Here is a 20,589-nt window from a genome sequence, read left to right as displayed (position 1 = left end):
TCTTCCGTCCCAAGGACCGGCCCATAGATTTCCCCTGCTCTCCTCTCCTCTGCCTTCTAAGCATCCGCACATCAGGCACTGGGCCCACCTGTTCCTCCTCTTCCTCATCAGCCACCTCCAGACCTGGGGGCTGTTGACTCTCCATCTGAGGGCTGATAAGACGGCCCAGGCTCCACCTCTGTCTCTCTCTTTCTCTTTCTCTTTCTCTGTCTCTCTGTCTATCTCTGTCTCTCTGTCTCTGTCTCTCTCTTTCTCTGTCTCTCCGTCTCTCTCTCTCTCTCTCTGTCTATCTCTCTCTCTGTTTCTGTCTCTGTCTCTCTCTCTGTCTCTGTCTCTCTGTCTCTCTGTCTCTCTCTCTCTCTGTCTATCTCTCTCTGTTTCTGTCTCTGTCTCTCTCTCTGTCTCTGTCTCTCTCTCTGTCTCTCTGTCTGTCTCTGTCTCTCTCTCTGTCTCTCTCTGTCTCTCTCTCTCTGTCTATCTCTCTCTGTTTCTGTCTCTGTCTCTCTCTCTGTCTCTGTCTCTCTCTCTGTCTCTCTCTCTGTCTCTGTCTCTCTCTCTCTCTCTCTCTGTCTCTCTCTCTCTGTCTATCTCTCTCTGTTTCTGTCTCTCTGTCTCTGTCTCTGTCTTTGTCTCTGTCTCTGTCTCTCTCTGTCTCTCTCTGTCTCTGTCTCTGTCTCTCTCTGTCTACCTCTCTCTGCTTCTGTCTCTCTGTCTCTGTCTCTGTCTCTCTCTGTCTCTCTCTCTGTCTCTGTCTCTCTCTGTCTCTCTCTGTCTCTCTCTCTCTCTCTCTCTCTCTCTCTCTCTCTCTCTCTCTCTCTCTCTCTCTCTCTCTCTCTCTCTCTCTCTCTCTCTCTCTCTGCTAGCTCCATTCCCTCTTCCCCCTTGGAGCTCCCAGGTTGTCCTGATGCTGACCCCCATGCCTCCTCCTCCTCTGATTTGGCTGCTGGAGGAGTCAACAACCAACGGTCAACAGGCCACAACACACACACACACACACACACACACACCATATTAATCACTGTTCCTCTACATAGGAACAGAATACATAGCAGAAAGAGGAAACTTGAGAGTCCCCAAGGTCAATGCTATATGGACAAAACTGTGACTGAATCTGGGTGTTCTGCTTCGGGTACCACAAAGCCACCGCCCAGGTCGTAAAGAGGATGGGTAGCGTCCCAGACCATCCCGTGGAGCCTGCTCAAGCTCAAAACAGCACACGTGGCTGGCCCCTGTATCCCAGGCAGCAGCTTTACTGCTCTTTTTGACAGGTGCTGCCAACTGAGCCTGAAATTCTTCCGCTGAAAAGAAACACCGTGAAGGTGCCAGATTTCGTGATTGGATTACAGTGTCTCCTGCTGTTCCTCAGTCCATACCGATTAACGCTGTCGTGTGGGCGGCTGGCTGGCTGCAAAGAGAGAAGCCGTCTAGCTGCCTTTAAAAGAAAAAGATTTACAGCCGCCTCCTTCGGTTCCTTCCCTGTGAATTTATAGTTGACGTCCCCCCCCCCTAGGGATGGGCACGACTTTTAAAAATTGCTGGTTTAAGGACAGCATAGAAAGAGACAACGGCGTGTTTGTTCTTGTTCACAGCGTTAAGAGAAGTTTGGCTTCACTGCCAGTTGCCTTTAAAACCAAAGTGTTTATAGTGGATTTGACATGAATTTAACAGATTCCTGGTTTGGTTTGGTCCGTGCTCTTGGGAACCTGGTGGAAGGTTTTAGCACATGGCCTTGATGCAAGGGGGAGGGGCATGATGGCTCAGTGGTTAAAGTCTCTGAGCTTGTCATGTGGACACCTGATGGCCCAGGTGTCAACTCAAAAATATTTCTCTACCCACCCTAGCTCTGGTCTTTTAGAGTTGTGAGCAGAAAGGGAGTGGGGGGGAGCAATGCATACCTTAAATATTTTAATTTGGATTCATAGATAATTGCTAGGCAGGGTGAAGCTTCTGGCACGCAAGATTATTACCGGAGAGCATGATGGATGATTCTTGGCTATGAATGTGTCCCATTGGAGAATATACATCCAGGGGGGTGGAGGAAGATCAGGGTCAAGGGTGAGATAAATGTTGTGTCTCAGTGTCAGCTGCACCCAGGTAACGCCGACATGTTGACTCCTAATAAATGATTTTTTTTTAAACTCTGGGAGATGCGGCTAGAGACTCATGATTCGAATGGGGGGGGTGTGTGGATTGTCAGAACCCTGACACCAGGCTCGAGACCCGCAACAGGGTGAGCTCCCGTTGCTTGCTCTAGCTCTTGCCCACTTACCAGTTTGAAAGCATGCAAATGGGAGTAGATAAACAGGTACCCCTTGGGTGGGAAGGGAACAGCATTCTGTGTGTCTTTGGTACATAGTCATGCTGGCCACATGACCATGGAAGCATCTTTGGACAACGCCGGTTCCCTCGGCCAAGAAATAGAGAGGAGCATCGTGCCCCAAAGTGTCAGACATGATCGGGCAGGGAAACATTTACTTTTTGCCTGCTGCAATGAGGAGATTATTTCGTTCCTTCTTTCTTCTTTTCTTACATGTGTGGAAACTGGGAAGGATTTTCAGATCAGCAGGCTAATTTAGTTCCTTTCTGTAAAGCGTGGGTATATTTGGGCTGTTCAAGTGTTCCACTTTTCCCTTGGTTTTACAGGCAAAAATTGTAAGTGTTGCATGGTGCAAAAATGAGCAAGACAGGATGGAAATAAAAATGTCCCAGGACTTTAAATATCTTCCCCCTGCTTCCCACAAAGGCCCTAAACTGAAATATTCATGTCTGTCTGTCTGTCTGTCTTCCTTCCTCCCTCTCTCCCTTCTTCTTTCCTCCCTCCCTCCCTCCTGTTTTCTTTCTTTCCTTCCTTCCTCCTCCCTCCCCTTTCTTTCTTTCTTTCTTTCTTTCTTTCTTTCTTTCTTTCTTTCTTTCTTTCTTTCTTTCTTTCTTTCTTTCTCTTTCTTTCTTTCTTTCTTTCTTTCTTTCTTTCTTTCTTTCTTTCTTTCTTTCTTTCTTTCTTTCTTTCTTTCTTTCTTTTTCTTTCTTTCTTTCTTTCTTCTTCCTTCCTTCCTTCCTTCCTTCCTTCCTTCCTTCCTTCCTTCCTTCCTTCCTTCCTTCCTTCCTTCCTTCCTTCCTTCCTTCCTTCCTTTCCTCCCTCCTCCTTTCTCCTTTTTCCTTTCCTTTTACCCTACTCTTTCCTTTCCTATCCTTTCCTGTTTTTTTTCCTTAGTCCTTAGCATAATCTCACCTAAGATGGAGGGTTGTTAAACAAAAATAGGTTTTCTAACAATTGGAATGAATACTGAAAATCTTTGAAAAGGTGCTTTTGTTTTCTCTGTATATAAGGTTATGGTTCAACCTTTCCTGAACCTCTTGGGGGGCAGAGGCTCTCCTTTTGAACCCAGAGAATGGAAATGCCACCCCATTTTCTTAATTGGAAGCTGAGCCATTTGTTCACACTATTGTGCATGCATAAGGACAAGGATAACATGGCATAACATTTAATAGTTCAGCTTTTCAGTGTAGATAAAAATGCACTTTCATCTCCTGGGTGATGTAAGAATTCTAATGATGAATTTACACTGGGAAGTATTGTCGCCCCATTGTCACTCAGGCATCAACATAATTTGAGGCAATTAGTCTTGTTGTGTTTTTTTCTTTATTTTTCCCCCGGCAAATGGTTAAGAAGCACAAGTGATAGAATAATAACTTCTTTTTACTGTATATAATGCAGGATCATAATTGATGCTTCTGATTACTGATTAGTATAAGAGGATTATAAGGCTTAACTGTATTTTAATTTTCGGGAGGTGGGAGGGATTGTGAGTTTCAACTTAATTGCAGCTTTCCCTCGTTATTTTTTTACAGTGGTATATTCAAAGTGCGGCATTTCTTTCTTTCTTACAGTGAATAGTTCGTTAATCAATGAGACGGTCATATTCTCTCCATCTTCGCTCAGTGAAATAACGGTAAGCAGAAATCAGGTTATAATATTTGAAATAGTTACGCCCAGCGCAATTACGCTGCTTGCTTTTAATACATTATCTTTCCTTTTGTCTTATTTTGCTTTAATCTCCCGAGTTGAATTAACACCTGTTTCATAGGATTACTGTATTTTGAACAAAATCACAGTACAGACTAACAACAGTTCACTTAGTGACCTAAATTCAAAGTTACAACGGCACTGAAAAAAGTGACTTACGACTGTTTTTTTCACACTGACGCCCGTTGCCGCATCACGTGATTTACATTCAGGTGCTTGATGACTGACTCATATTTGTGATGGTTGGAGCGGTCCCCGGGCTCATGTGATCCCCTTTTGCAACCTTCCGACAAGAGGAGTCAACGGGGAAGCCAGATTCGCTTAACAACTGTGTTACTAATTTGACAGCTGCTGTGATTCGCTTAACAAATGTGTGATGACCCAGGGCGTGACACAAAAGTGACATAGTCACAAAAGTAGAATAAATTCCCTTTAATGCCTCCAACTTGGGCCCCAATGTCCAATTATCCTCGGCTGGATATCAAACTCTTCCAAAAACAGTCTACAAAGAGAGCAAATGCAGTCCGAACCCAAAGTAAAGATAATTAGAAATTAAAAAAACCAACACAAACCACACAGCAGGCCAGGATGATAAATTGCAGACTTCCACAAGATAATGCAACAACCAGAGTTGGGAGGATGCCAAAACTCAGATAAGCCTTGACAAAGATAATGCACACTTTGCTTCCAGCAAGGAGCTGTGTGCAAATGCCCCACTTATATTCTGTTCTCCCAGCTGCAACTAATGAAAGGGATCAGGGCCTTTTTCTCTCCCGTAAGCCACGTTGCTCCTTTCTCCATTCATCCCTGTGTGCCCTAGAATGAAGAGGGAGTGGGCCTAGGTCTTCCTCTGAATGCCCAGCTGGACTGTGCCCTTCCCCCTGTTTCTTCCACAGCCGCTGGAGCCACACTCCCACTCTCTGTTAGCTGCTCAATCTCCCCTTCAGAATCAGACTCCAACAAGGGCATGACAAAATGTGTCAAGAAAGGTCATAAAATGGGGTAGAACTCACTGAACACATTTCTTGCTTAGTAACATAAATTTTGGGCTCAGTTGTGGTCGTAAGTTGAGGACTACCTGTGCAAAGCGATGAGCCCCGGTGGCGCAAGTGGTTAGAGTGCATGCTAGTTCTGCTGACTACCAGCTGACTGCAATTCGGTCGTTTGAATCTCACCAGGCTCAAGGTTGACTCAGCCTTCCATCCTTCCGAGGTGGGTAAAATGAGGAGCCCAAATTATTGGGGACAATGTTGAAGCATTAAGATTTAAGAGCTGGCTAGCAGCAATAACAGCTGCCAGATGCTGTAAGTCTGATGCAATGTTAGGCTGAGGAAATGGTGATTCAGCATAGCATGGGTATTTCCCTTTAAGACTGGGGATGGGTTCTACCCCTTTAATCGGTGTTTATTATAAGGCAGCCATTATAGAGTGTGTGTTCTCTCTCCTTGTGTCTAGTATTCATTGCAGAGTTCTCCATGTGTAGCGTTAAGAAGAAGTTTGTTTACTTAGAAGATATTTGCCTACCACATATATTTCTGTATATAACTGTTGTCATATAAACTGCTGTTAAATGTCTAAGTCTGTGAGCTGCGTTTTGCTCCTGGGTTGTTTCATAATGGTAGTCACGCTGCAAACACTCTGACAGACAAGATGCTGCAAACAGCTTAGTACTGTAAAGCACTGTAAAGTGGTATATAAGTCTAAGTGCTATTGCTATTTGTGTACAGTCAATTGTGTACATGTTTATTCAGCAGTAAATCCCACCGAGGTCTTTAGGATTTATTTCTAGGTCGGTAGACATAATAATTTAACTTTTTTTTCCACACCTGTCAACCATCCCATTGGTAAATGCAGCAAAAGAAATTTTACCAATTTTATACTATTTTACCAAGAGTATAACTTTATTGATAATTCCATACAGGCACAGAAGTAGCAATGCCTATGCAGCCTCTTAAATTGGGCCACTTTCTGGAATGTGTTGCCCCCTTTCTTGAAAGCTGCAAAGTGATTGCTGAGATTACACACACACACACACAAACACACACACACACACACACACACACACACACTTTCCAGCTGCACATTCCATCACCTGGTTAATATCAAAACATCCACAACAAAAGAAAATAAACACCACTAAAGCACTACTTGGACGCTATTGGCATTGACGAATTCACTCTCAGTCAATTGCGGAAGGCAGCTTTGCTTGCAACAGCTTACATCCTGCAATGATATTTTTATCATTGAATACCATCTGCCTATAACGCAAGTTCTTGGGAAGGGCTCGGCAGGCAGACAGAAATGCCAAACCCAAATCCGGTTGTCCATGTGACGAACCATAACTAAATAATACTTACAATTGGTTACAGCAGTTTTTAAAACAAAATGTGGCCACCTTAAAAAAAAAACCCAACCACATTGGTAGACCCAGCTGGATAGCTGTACCAAAATCAAATGGCTCAGAAATTTAATTAGTCGATATAAAATATACCCATGCATTTTTTTTTTATAAAATCAGCAGTGCAACAACAACACACAGATCACAGAGGATGCTCTTATCACTTCTGAGTGGAAAAATGAGAACTTTGTCAAATTCTTTTGCTCCCTCTGGGCTGTACAGTTATGTTGTTGAAAAGATATCTGTGAAAATTGTGAACTGATGCAAAGAATCTGTGAATGCTTTTATCACTTTTAGTCTATTAAAAGCTCTTCCCAGTTGAATAGGCGGTAGCTCAGGGGAGGAATATCCATGCATTCAGAAAGTTGAGTTATGTACAGGTAGTCCTCAACTTACAATAGTTCATTTAGTGACTTTTCAAAGTTACAGTGGCACTGAAAAATGTTACTTATGACCGTGTTTCACTCTTAAGACCTCTGCAACATCCTGGCGGTCACATGATCAAAAGTCAGGTATTTGGTAACTGTTCATATTAATGACCATTGCTGTGTCCCAAAGTTATTAATTAATTATTACTCTGTGATGACCCAGGGTGTGGCACAAAGGCAACACAGTCAGATAATCAGTAGGAGTCCCTTTATGAGCTCCAACTTTGCCCCCAATGTCCTGGTTACCTTCTGGCTGGAAAGAAACTCTCCCAGGAACAGCCTTTGGCTGCAGAGAATCAAGTCCAAAACATGGTCAACAAAAACTGTAACTATAAGTCCAAACAAGGCAAAACGAGATAATTAGTCCAGCAGGGCAGGAGAAGGAATTCCAGACGTGAAGGCACAGCAATAACTCAACACGGTTGGGAGGATGCCAGGAACACAGATAACCAAAGTACACAGAAGATAAACTCACATTTGTTCCCATCAGATGCCTCACTCTACATGCATCTCTTTTAAAGTCCCTTTCCAGCTGTGGCTAATGAAGGGAATCAGGGCCCTTTCCTCCCCCGTAAGCCACGCAACCCACGTTGCTCCCTTCTCCATTCCTCTCTGCATGCCCTAGGATCAAGAGGGGATGGGCCTGGGTCTTCCTCTGAACTCCCTCTCCCTTGTTCTACCTCTCCCCTGCTCGGCCCAGCCGGACTTTGCCCCTACCCAGTTTCTTCCACAGCCAATGGAACCACACTCCCACTCCCTGTCAGCTGTTTGTCTTCCTCCTCGGATTCAGACTCCGACAGGGGCACTCATAAAATGCCGGGATTCACATGCATTATACAAAGGCAACTTTTCAAGCATGTTGGGACTACAGCTCCATAATGTCTGAAAAGTAAAGGCCATATTGTTATAGGTAGTCCTCAACTTATAACCATTCACTCAATCGTTCACTTAATGACCATTCCAAGTTACAACAGCACTGGAAAAAAAAGGACTTACGACCACTGTTCACACAGTTGCATTATCCCACTGGTCGCACGATCAAAATTCAGGTGCTTGGCAGCTGGTTCATATTTATGACCAGTGCGTTGTCCCAAGGTCACGTGATCCGAAGTGCAGAGAATCTAGCATTGAGGGAGAAAACGAGAATGTTTGCTCTAAAGATGCCATTTTTTTCCCTTCCTCTTTTGTGTTTATAGCACAATGATACCCTTGAATGGTCATCCCTGACCAAGAAGGAATGCTTGAAGTTTGGAGGAGTGCTCTTGGGGAATAATTGCAAATATGTCCCTGACATCACACTCATGTCCTGCATTCTCTTTTTGGGAACCTACACATGCTCCATGGCTTTGAAGAAATTCAAGACCAGTCGTTATTTCCCAACCACTGTAAGTCGTGTGATTTCTAATAAGGTTTCTCTGCTAATTTCTGCAGTACATCCAGCACCATTTGATCAAGGTCAAGAATTAGCTTCGTATTTCGGCTGTTTCTCATTGTAGCCAGTGGGAGGATGTGGGAGGATGGATGGTGCACCTACAGACATGAGTGGCAGTGTGGTAGTCTGTCCACTTCAGTGGTGGGATTCAAATTTTCTTGCTACCGGTTCTGTGGGTGTGGCTTGGTGGGCGTGACAGGGGAAGAATACTGTAAAATCTCCAGTCAGAGGTGGTATTTGTCGGTTCTCTGAACTACTCAAAATTTCCACTACCGGTTCTCCAGAACTGGTCAGAACCTGCTGAATACCACCTCTGGTCCACTATCCTTGCAGCACACACCATAAGTACTTGGTTAAAAGGGGATTTGGAAAAGACACTCAATCCTGTAGGTCCCTGGGTGCTATCTGAGCTTGGCTGTTTTCTTGCAGACATTTCATTACCCAACTAGGTAATACCATCAGTGCTACTGATATTACCTAGTTGGGTAATGAAACATCTGCAAGAGAGCACCAAACAATTCAACACTAAGCTACAAATATTATTTTTTATTGGTTCATTTATTCCTGTTAATCCAGTCTTCTTTGTGCCTTATAAACCAGTAAGTTTATACATGAACTTTGCTCAAACAGCAATGTTACTACCTGAGCATTTAAAGTTTATGTTAACTCAACATGGTTCACTGCATAATGTTGTAAACCTTAAGATTAAACTTAGATAAAAGGTAGTATGTTGCATAAAAATCTTTTTTATTACTTCCTCCTTTGATTTATGAAGTACCGAACATATTTGAGTCCTAAGCACAGAGATAACATTTCTGGGACCAGAGCCAAATTAACAAACGAGGAATGATTAGAATTTTGGCAACAGCTTGCCATGTTTAGAATGGTATCTGGTGGATAGAAAGGTAAAGAAAGAGTATCTTTAAAAATGATTATTATCCTTTTTTGGGAGGGATAATAACAGTTTGTAAAAACTGAGCTTCTCTCTTAATAAAGTGCCTTTTTTTCCCCCCATGGTAACATTAATGGGATCTTGGAGTCCTAGTGGACAATCCCTTAAATATGAGCCAGCTGTGTGCTACAGCTGCCAAAAAAGCCAACACAGTTCTTAACAGAAGGATAGAATCAAGATCACGTGAAGTGTTAATACCACTTTATAAGGCCACACTTGGAATACTGCATCCAGTTTTGGTCGCCACGATGTAAAAAAAGATGTTGAGACTCTAGAAAGAGTGCAGAGAAGAGCAATAAACATGATTAGGGGACTGGAGGATGAAACATATGAAGAACTGTTGTAGGAACTGGGTATGTTTAGTTTAATTAAAAGAAGGACTGGGAGAGACATAATAGCAGTCTGCCAATATTTGAGGGGCTGCCACAAAGAAGAGGGAATCAAGCTAATCTCCAAAGCACCTGCAGGCAAAACAAGAAGCCATGGATGGACACTAATCAAGGAGAGAAGCAACCTAGAACTAAAGTGACATTTCTTGATAGAACAACTTGCCTCCAGAAGTTGTGAATGCTTCAACACGGGAGGTTTTAAAGAAGAGATTGGATAACCATTGGTCTGAAGTGGTGTAGGGTTTCCTGCCTAAGCAGGGGTTGGACTAGAAGACCTCCAAGGTCCCTTCCAACTCTGTTATTCTATTCTAATGTTTGATTGTGCACTGAATTGCACTTAGTAATGTTAGTTTTAAAAGAATCAAGGGCTTTTGTTCCATTTGGTATGCATGTTTTCTTGTGCATGTGCTCCTTCTTCCAAATTCTCATTCAGCTTTGCACAAGTTGGATGCAGTCAGTTGAAGAAATCCTGAAAACCAGGATTATGAATGAGTTTGATGGGAAGGGCACTTTGAGGTGGTAATGTTGTAACCTGGGCTCTTTTGTCTGCCCAAATGGATGCCAGCATCTTCTGGAATGTTCTTCAGCTGGACAGACGGAGCCTTTCTAGTTGCTGATTCTCTTGTTTGTTATTTTAGTGTTGATTTTTTTCTTTTCCGTGCATATTTGTCCGGCCCCTTAAAACGGGCAAATTTTAAAAACTGATGTAATTGTCTTTTCTGTTTCAGGCAAGAAAATTGATCAGTGATTTTGCCATCGTCATTTCTATTCTGATTTTTTGTGGAATCGATGCTCTGGTCGGTGTCGATACACCAAAACTTCTTGTGCCAAGTGAATTCAAGGTATGTTAAACTGTTGTTGTTGTTGTTAGTTGTTAAGTTGTGTCCAACCCATCGCGACCCCATGGACAACGTTCCTCCAGGCCTTCCTGTCCTCTAGCATCCCCCAGAGTCCATTTAAGCTCATGCTGACTGTTTCAGTGACTCCATCCAGCCACCTCCTTCTCTGCCGTCTCCTTCTTCTATTGCCCTCAATCGTTCCCCGCTTTAGGCTCTTCTCCAGTGAATCCTTCCTTCCCATTAGGTGGCCAAAGTCTTTGAGTTTCAACTTCAGGATCTGGCCTTCTAAAGCAGTGGTCACCAACCAGTGGGCTGGTGGTCCGTGAGAAAATTTTGGCGGTCCGCAGAGAAATGTCCCACCCCCAAAGCACTTCCCCCAAAGGTTATAGAATCTCCATAGACACTGTTTTCATTGTGGATTGCTGAGTAGCTTGTGCAAGCTTTTCTCTGACAATACCTATGAATAATAAGAAGTGCAAATGCATATATATATATATATGGATATGGATACTGTGAAAGTCTGACTCACAGACGAACACAATACAGAAGCCTGATGATGGCAGATGAGATTCTGCCAAAACGTTGCTACAACTTTAAAAGCACAACTACAATGATGTGGGAAAATACCCGAACAAAGCTGAATACTATATATGTGTGTGTTTGTGTGTGTGTATCTTTGGTTATTCGGGTTTTCTCCCGCGTAAATTGGAAGTATCAGGCAACGTTTGATGAAGTCTCATTCATCATCTTCAGGCTTGTGTCTTCGGCTCTGTGCTTCTCAGAGTAATGTAAGCACAGAGCCGAAGACACAAGCCTGAAGATGATGAATGAGACTTCATCAAACGTTGCTCTAGATACTTCCAATTTTATGCGGAGAAAACCCAAATAACCAAAGATCCACATACAAATACCCGCGAGAACCTCAGAAAACAAACATATATATATATATGTCTGTCTGTCTGTCTGTCTGTCTGTCTAGGTGTGTTCGGGTCTTTTCCCATGTAAGATTGAGAGTATCTTGGTGACGTTTCGGCAAGGTCCCACTCGCCATCCTCAGGCTGGTGCTTTCGGCTTGCACTGGCACAAAGCAGAAAGAACCAGCCTGAGGATGGCGAGTGGGATCTCACCGAAACGTCGCCAAGATACTCTTAATCTTACACGGGAAAAGACCCGAACACACCTAGACCTACATACCTGTACCCATGAAAATCTATGAAAACAAATATACATACACACACACACGCAGTGGGTATGAGGATCTAAACATGCAAAGGATATGGGATTCTTTGCCCCATTCTTGCAATGTTTGTGATTGTGTGTGATTGTGTGTGTGTGTGTGTGTGTGTGTGTGTGTGTGTGTGTGTGAACTTGGGCTTACTTCAGAAACTCTTCCTTTGACTTGAAATGTTTTTAAGTGTCTTTCTGATGCCCTTTTCTGTCTTCTTCCCTCTGAAGCCAACACATCCAGACAGAAGCTGGTTTATCACACCATTTGGAGGAAACCCTTGGTGGGTATACCTGGCTGCAGCTATTCCTGCTCTCCTGGTCACCATCCTCATCTTCATGGACCAGCAAATCACAGCTGTGATTGTCAACCGTAAAGAGCACAAGCTGAAGGTTGGTGCCTTGTTATGTAACATTAGAACCGGGGTAGGATTCAACCGGTGTAATATGTCAGGATTCCAGCAATCGCTCTAATTAAATCATGATTCTCGAGCCAAGCTTCAAAAAACTTCAAAGGATTCATTAGAGGCGACATATACTGGCGCTGCCCTGTACGAAGCCAACTCTGGCCTACGTAATTTACAGTCATCTCTGACCCTGTTTCCCCCCTTCCCTCCTGGGTGTGTCATAAATCAGATTCTCCAATTGAGCACGTTCACGGGCTGGGTGTCATCATTCACATTCTCCAATTAAAATATACTCGTGGGCAAAAACTCTGGTATTTTAGTTACAATATTTTAAAGAGAAGAGTTGGAATGTACTTTCACTCCTCACCCCCTTTTTTATGGCAACTACTAAAACAGGCATAGGAATGTTTTATGAGTTGACATAAAAACCCAGTTTGTTGAGCACCTGCTTCGTGCACAGCATTTCAAAACTCAGTGTTTCAGCTCTAATACTTACCTTCTACTGCAGCCCCAGTGAGTTAAAGAGCTGGGACATGGCAATCTGCTGTGCCGCGCGAAATAGCTGAGCTGCAAAACACGGACATAAATGGCAGACTCGGGCAGGGCCAAATGATCACTGGAACTACCGGTTCGTCCGAACTGGTAGAATCCTACCCCCTGATTAGAGCAGGGATTCGACAAATCGTTTTAAAGAGAAAATTGTGGTAGATCTCTCCAGGAGATCGGTGCAGATAACTGTTCTGAGAACAAGGGTGATAGCTTCTAATGAGGTCTCCTTGGAAGCAGTATATTGCTTAAAATAATGCATTGAGGGATGCATTATTAAACACGAGCCAGCAGTCTGAGACAGCAGCCAAGCAAGCTAATACATCCCTTGGTTGTATAAACAGAGGCATAGAATCAAACTCACATGAAGTCTTCGAACCGCTTTATAAAGCCTCAGCAAGACCACACCTAGAATACCGTGTCCAGTTTTGGTCACTACATTACAGAAAAGATGTTGAGACATTGGGGGGGAAAAGCGCAAAGAAGAGCAACTAAGACGATGAATGGCCTGGCAGACAAACACATAGGAAGAACGGTCTAGAGAAAAGAAGGACTAGAAGTGACATGATAGCAGTATTGCAATATTCGAGGGGCTGCCGCAAAGAAGAGGAAGTCAAGCTATTTTCCAAAGTGCCAGAAGGCAAGACCAGAAGCAACGGATGGAAACTAATCAAGGAGGGAAGCAACCTGGAATTGAGGAGAAACTGCCTAACAGTGAAGACAATTAACCAGTGGAACAGTTTTGCCTTCACAAATCATGGACACTCCATCACTGGAGGGTTGTTGTTGTTTTTTTTAAAAAAAAGACTGGACAGCCACCTATCTGAAATGGTATAGGGTCTCATGCTTCAGCAGGGGTGGGGTTGGACTAGAAGACCTCCAAGGTCCCTTCTAGCTCTATTCTGATTGGCCTTATGGTGCATTTAGACATTTTAGATAATGATTCCCAGAAGGCCTTAACAATTAAGATGATGAGGTTTTAATCCTAAATTCTAGAAGACTTCAAGAAATTGAGATGAACATTGGTTTCCACCCATTACTTCTTGTCCTGCCTTAAGTGCTTTGGAGAATATAATTCTCCCAAATAATTTGGAGAACGCATCTCCCCTTCTTCAGAGGCATCTTTGCTGATCTTCATTTCAAGGCCTGACCACCCCATTCCTTGGTTTCTGTGTGACTGGAACAGAAATGGGATTAAATCAACATAGATCCTCCACAGTCACCTAGCATTTGCCCCTAAGGCGGGGAGGAAATTAGTGAGAAATGCTTTCTGAAGAAATATAAATGGGCTTTGTCTTGGCTTTGAATCAGGAAACACAGCTGGAATAACTGTTCAGCCTGGAAGGAAGTATCTTTGGATTCCATCAGCTGCTTATCATTGCAAAATCAACATTTATCTATTAATTTCAACATTTATCGTTTATTTCATCTCAGTGTCTGATTAGCATTTTTCTCCAAATGTGGAACTCTACCCTGACTGCTCTTTAGAAGGCCAGATCCTGACGATGAAACTCAAATACTTTGGCCACCTAATGAGAAGGAAGGACTCGCTGGAGAAGAGCCCAATGCTGGGAAAGGTTGACGGCAATAGAAGAAGAAGGAGACGGCAGAGAAGGAGGTGGCTGGATGGATTCACTGAAGCAGTCAGTGTGAGTTTAAATGAACTCCAGAAGATGGTAGAGGACAGGAAGGCCTGGAGGAACATTGTCCATGGGGTCGCGATGGGTCGGACATGACTAACAATTAACAACAACCAACCACAGTGTTCGGATAAACCAAGGATCTCCCATTTTTGAAGGCTGGGAATTCAGAATCTTTGCAGGTGGCTGAAGGTGTGAACGGAATCCCAACGAAAAATAACAAGAGAAGGTCAGATGGAGGAAGACACATTGAGAAGAGCATGCTGGATCTGTATTACTGCAGCCCAGGTTCAGGATAGCTATGTTTATCTTCCATTTTTATCCAGCTGGTTTACCCATCTGAAGTTGAAGAGAAGATAGCAGGCCAGACAAGGAACAATGGAGGGAAACTGAACAAGGAGAGATTCAACGTAGAAATAAGGAGAAATTTCCTGACAGTGAGAACAATCAACCAATGGAACAGTTTGCTCTCAGAAGTTGTGGGAACTTCATCACTGGAAGCTTTGTAGAAGAGACTGGACTGCCCAACTGTCAGAAATGGTGTAGGGTCTCCTGCTTGGGCTGGGGGGTTGGACTAGATAACCTAGAAGGTCCCTTCCAACTCTGTTAATCTGTTAATAGAGTTTTAGCACAAACCTTTTCGAACACCATTTAAGAAACTTGTTTGGCCTGCCTGCATTAACAAGAATTTCCCAAGAGATGGCTATGCAAGGTTTTATGAACTTGAGCGATACTGGAACATCGAGGTGAAATTTTCACACCACATGGCTCTCCCATCTCACATTTTTCTAATCGATTCCTTCCTTATCAGCTGTTCTTTTAATTGACAGATACTGTCTAGCGAAATAAGATTACCAATCCTTGATACACGATGGCAGGATAAAGCTTAATGTCCCCATCGGAAAGCATTTTCGCTCACATGGCGCCATGTGCTTCCATCGACCGTCCTGCACGACAAGCATAAAAAGATGCCATTGACTGAAAGTCTCTGCTCCTGTGGCTCAAGAGAGGTGGAGACCGTAGGACACATACTCCTTCGATGCTCTTTCTATAGCAGGGGTATCAAACTGGGCTTCTTCAAGGACTGGATCAGCATTGTAGTTCTCCTCCGTGGGCCAGAGTGTCAGAGTGTTTGCAGCGTGACTATTATTATGAGACAACCCAGAGCAAAACACAGCACACCGAGACTTAGACATTTAACAGTGGTTTATATACAACAGTTATATACCGACATATACGTGATAGGCAAAATAACTTACAAGTAATCTTTCTTCTACACTGAGAACTCTGCAATGAATACCGGACACAAGGAGAGAGAACCAAGCCCTCTAATGGCTGCCTCTTATATAAACACCTCTTAAAGGGATAGAACCCATCCCCAGTCTTAAAGGGCAATACCCATGCTATGCTGAATCATCCTTGTTGTATCAGTCAGCTGCTGCTGACTGCTCTTAAATCTTAATACCTTAACATGGAGGAGGGGGGAGGGAGACAGGATGGATGCTTCCTGCAGCACCCTACCAGCCAAAACAGGGCACGGGGGGGCATCATGTGCCCCCCTGCACCCATTTTTGGCCTAGACGGCCTCCTGCAGCACTTTGCCGGCCAAAGCGGGGGGGGGGCAGAGTGCTGCAGGAGGCCATAGAGGCTGAAAATGGGCTGCCCAGGGGCTGCGCATGGCCCCCCTGTGGGCCATTTTGGCCAACAGAGGCACCACCAGCCGGTCCTTTGATATTTCCAGGCCAGACCCGTAGGCCAGATCTAAGCATCCCGTGGGCCAAATCTGGCCCACAGGCCTTGAGTTTGAGACTCCTATTCTATAGGTAAAGGTAAAGGTCCGCCTCGCACATACGTGCTAGTCGTTTTTGACTCTAGGGGGCAGTGCTCATCTCCATTTCAAAGCCGAAGAGCCAGCCCTGTCCGAAGACGTCTCTGTGGTCATGTGGCTGGCATGAGTAAACGCTGAAGGTGCACGGAACACTGTTACCTTCCCACCAAAGTGGCCCCTATTTTTCTACTTGCATTTTTACATGCTTTCGAACTGCTAGGTTGGCAGAAGCTGCTGGGACAAGTCACGGGAGCTCACTCCATTACACAGTGCCAGGGATTCGAACCGCTGAACTGCCGACAAGCTCTGTGCCTGAGCCATCTGTGCTATAGAGATATTCAAAAATAACATGTCCTCCCAATAATTGATAGGCATCCTAGCCTTTCCGACAACGCTTATCTCTAGTGGCTGCTTAAGGAGGAACAGACTGTGATTACATCTCAGGTGGCTAGATTCTGCACAGCAGCACTGGGGGTTCGTCGGAAACACGTGATTAACCCACCGCAGCTATTTTACACAACTAATGTAGCAAACCTTTTTGCATTACTACTCGTTTGCATTTTTAGTGTTTAATGCCTATGAGCCTCACAGTTTTAAGGATTGACGTTATAGTATAGTTAGGCCATGTGTAACTGACAGATTGGATGCCAAATTGTGATTTTAATATAGATTTTATCTGTTATTTATTATTTTATTATTCTAGAGTTTTTAACTGGTTGTGTCATGCCCTTGTGGGAGTCTGATTCTGAGGGGGAGATTGAGCAGCTGACAGGGAGTGGGAGTGTGGCTCTGGTGGCTGTGGAAGAAACGGGGGAAGGGCACAATCCGGCTGGCCATTCAGAGGAAGACCCAGGGCCATCCCCTCTTCATCCTAGGGCACGCAGGGAGGAATGGAGAAGGGAGCAACATGGCTTACAGGAGAGGAAAGGGCCCTGAACCCTTTCATTAGTTGCAGCCGAAGGAACAGGATATAAGAAGGTCATTTGCACACAGCACCTTGCTGGAAGCAAAGTGTGCATTATCTTTGTCGAAGTTTATCTGGGTTTTGGAGTCCTCCCAACTGTATGTGCTTTGTTATTTTTTGGAAGTCTGCAATTTATCATCCTGGCCTGTCATGTTAATTACTTCAGCGTGGTTTATGTTGATTTTGTTATTTTTAATTTATCCTTACTTTGGGTTCGGACTGCATTTCTTTCTTTTGTAAACTGTTTTTGGGAGAGTTTTTTCTCCAGCTGATGATAACTGGACATTGGGGGCCAAGTTGGAGGTATTAAAGGGAATTTACCTATTTTTGTGACTTTGTTGCTTTTGTGCCACGCCCCAGGTCATCACAGGTTGTTCCTTGAGTGTTTTTATTTGTTCTGGTCTCTGATCTTTTGATCAAACTTACTTGATTTGATTTGATGCTTAACATCCATGTGAGTCCTAGTGTGACATACCAGCTTATGAGTTTGCCAAAACCGATAACATTCAATCACATCCATTTGTCTTCTAGAGATACCATATTTTACATCCATCCATATCTTAATTGCCAAGCAATCATTTACTATTCACACTTAGGGAGTAGAGAAAGCTCTGTGGAACAAGCTAAATGCCAGATTCAGGAAATAGCCCTTTTGGAAAGCAAGCACAGATAGTTCTCAACGTACAACAGTTCATTTAATGACCATTCGAAGTTGGAACGGCACTGAACAAAGTGACATGACCGTTTTTCACAGTTACAACCACTGCAGCATCTCTGTGGGCACGTGATCAAGATTTGAACTCTTTTCAACTGGCATGTACTTATGACAGTTGTACTGTCCCAGTGTATGTAATCACCTTTTGTGACCTTTGGACAAGCCAGATTCACTTCAACAAGTGTGTTATTATCTTAACAACTGCAGTGATTCATTTAACAACTGTGGCAAAAAAAGGTCATAACATGGGGAGAAACTCATTTAACAACTGCCTTGCTTAGCAGTGGAGATTTGGAGCTCAATTGTGGTAAGTCGAGGATTATCCATATTTTGTAAGTATGATAGTCACTCAACCTCAAAAATAGGAAAACCTCAGCACCTGATTAACAACAGCAGCAACAACAAAAAAGTTAATTACTTGGCACATCAAGACCCAGTTCTCTCCCAGGAGGTATCTGGGACTGTGCATTTCCATCTGCAGGCATGTGGTCTCATAACTGGATGGATATTCCAAAAATAATAAATGGAGCAGCAGTTGAAATACTTCTTCTGCAGTTGCCAAAAAAGCCAGTGCAATCCTAGGCTGCATTAACAGAGTGATAGAATCAAGATTACTTGAAGTATTAGTATCGCTTTATAATGCCTTGGTAAGACCACACTTGGAATTTGGTCACCACAACACAAAATAGATGTTGAGACTCTGGAAAGAGTGCAAAGATGATTAGGAGACTGGAGGATGAAACATACAAAGAACGGTTGAAGGAATTAGGTGTCAACTCGTAAAGCATTCCTATGCCTGTTTTCGAATTGCCATAAGCAGGAGGGGGGGAAACCTGAAGGAGCAGTACGGCAATTAAAACCAGAAGTACATTCCACGCTTATCTTACAAAGATTGTAGCCTAGGCTACCAGATCTTCTGCCTGTGAAAATCCTTCATTGGAGGAGGTGATTGATGACACCCAGCCCGTGAACGTGCTTCGGTTGGAGAATCTGATTTATGACACGCCCAGGGGGGAGGGGGGAAACAAGGTCACAGGTGACCATGAATTACTTGTGGCAGAGTTGGCTTCATATGGGTCAATGCCGACATATTGCTCCTAATAAATCTTTTGAATTCTTTTGAAAAAAAAACAACAACCCTGGAGACCATTTCTAAGGACAAGAACACAGCAGCCCTTAGTTATGCTATGGGGTTTCATTGGCTGAGCTCCTACTCTATAAGTATCAGACTTCTTATGGAATTGCTGGACAGGATGGTTTCCCACAGGAGACATCCCTCCCTGGTCCTGTCCTCTTACACCTAGGACTATCTCTTCTCTCCAGCAGCCAAGGTGTCCATGTGCTTTGATATTTTTCCCACCTCCTACTACATGGTGTCTCCTTGGGACTTGGGGTTTTTCTCAAAAGTATCCACCAACATGGGGAGGTCAGGTCTGATGTTCGAGTGAGCTGATGCCTGGCTGCCATGTTTTACCTTTTCCATTGGCCAGATGAAAGGAGCACTAGTCAACTCAGCAAAGGAGCATTGAGGACAGTCACATAATGAGGTGAAGTGAGATAGCAAACCTCTTAAGGCATCACTACTTCTGGCGGTGCACTTGACTACTGCTAGAAGAGAATAGGTGCAGCTCAGGGTTGAACTGTGGGGTCCTTGGTGCTCTCTGAGCTTGATGGTTTTCTTGCAGATGTTTCATTACCCAACTAGGTAACATCAGGGGTGGGATTCTACCAGTTTGGATCAGTTTGGGCGAACCGGGTGTTAAGTTTCCTCTGGTTTGCCGAATCAGTATTTCAACCGACCGGCTGGCCCCACCCATAATGCACCACCCCTCCCAGGAGTCTCCACGCAGCCTATTTCCGATGCAGGTCTGCAGGGAGGCTCTGGGAGCCCACAAACTGTTTACTCTTCTTCCATCTGGAAGGAGGTTCAGGTGTCTGCAGTCTAAGACCAGCAGGCTAGGGAACAGCTTTTACCATACAGCGGTTTCCTTGCTGAACTCCTCAGTTCGTTTATCCCCACACATATGCTGATGCTTCCCTTGATTATATATGATGTATTTTGTATAATTCTCTGTGCATCTGTATTTATATTCAACGTGTCCATAAACATCTTGTACAGTTGTATATGTTCATATACGTGCAGTCACACTTATCTTTGTGTGCTCGTGTATATATACATTTTGTTGTGTTTTCCATTGACATATTCATAGATGCCTTGCATATTTGCATACATATATTTATATTTTACTGTTGTCTTGCACTCTGGTTGGATGCTAGCTGCATTTCGTTGCCTGTATCCATGGCAATGACAATAAAGTTGAATCTAATCTAATCTAATCTAAAAATGGGCCTTCTGGAAGTCTGGAAACGGGCCTGTTTACGGCTTCTGGTGGGACCTCCAGAGCCCGGGGAGGCCATTTTCATCCTCCCAAGAGGCCCAGGAAAAGCCTCCAGACTCTTGGGAAGGCAAAAAACAGCCCTCCCGGAAGTTCCAGTAGGCCACGCCCACCCAGCAACCAGGCAGCAAACCAGTTGCTCGGATTTTTGAAGCCACCTGTACCTGTTAGCATTTCTGGTTCTCATTCCCATTTTTGAATTGTTTTTTGTCTATTGCTCTGAAAATATGCCATTGTAAAGTAGGGTAGAAATACTGTCAATCAAATAAATATACCTGCTTGTTGTAGAGCGGCGGAATAACCTGAGGCGAACACGGAGCGAACTTCAGCTTTTACTTTATTGTAACAATAAAGGGTTGCCGCGGCTGCTGCGCTAACAAGGCAGCCAGCTGGCGGACAACAGCTGA

At 43.9% G+C, this 20,589-nt stretch overlaps 1 protein-coding gene across 5 annotated transcripts in view; it reads left to right on the top strand.

Moving 5' to 3' along the window:
• SLC4A4 (solute carrier family 4 member 4) overlaps positions 1-20,589 on the top strand; it is a 200,505-nt gene that overhangs the window by 139,570 nt on the left and 40,346 nt on the right. For all 5 annotated transcript variants that reach the window (XM_087962725.1, XM_087962723.1, XM_087962727.1 and 2 more), the window contains 4 exons: positions 3,889-3,950; positions 8,047-8,235; positions 10,352-10,465; positions 11,918-12,079. In XM_087962725.1, the coding sequence (XP_087818851.1) occupies positions 3,889-3,950; positions 8,047-8,235; positions 10,352-10,465; positions 11,918-12,079 (527 nt within the window). The remainder of the gene's footprint in view (positions 1-3,888; positions 3,951-8,046; positions 8,236-10,351; positions 10,466-11,917; positions 12,080-20,589) is intronic.

This window comes from Notechis scutatus, chromosome 4, assembly GCF_049901735.1.
Source record: "Notechis scutatus isolate UNSWTSFEM ecotype Mainland chromosome 4, rNotScu1.2, whole genome shotgun sequence".
In the NCBI taxonomy this organism is placed as follows: Eukaryota; Metazoa; Chordata; class Lepidosauria; order Squamata; family Elapidae; genus Notechis; species Notechis scutatus.
Note: the sequence above shows the minus strand (reverse complement) of the source record. Positions and strands in the feature narration are given on the sequence as shown.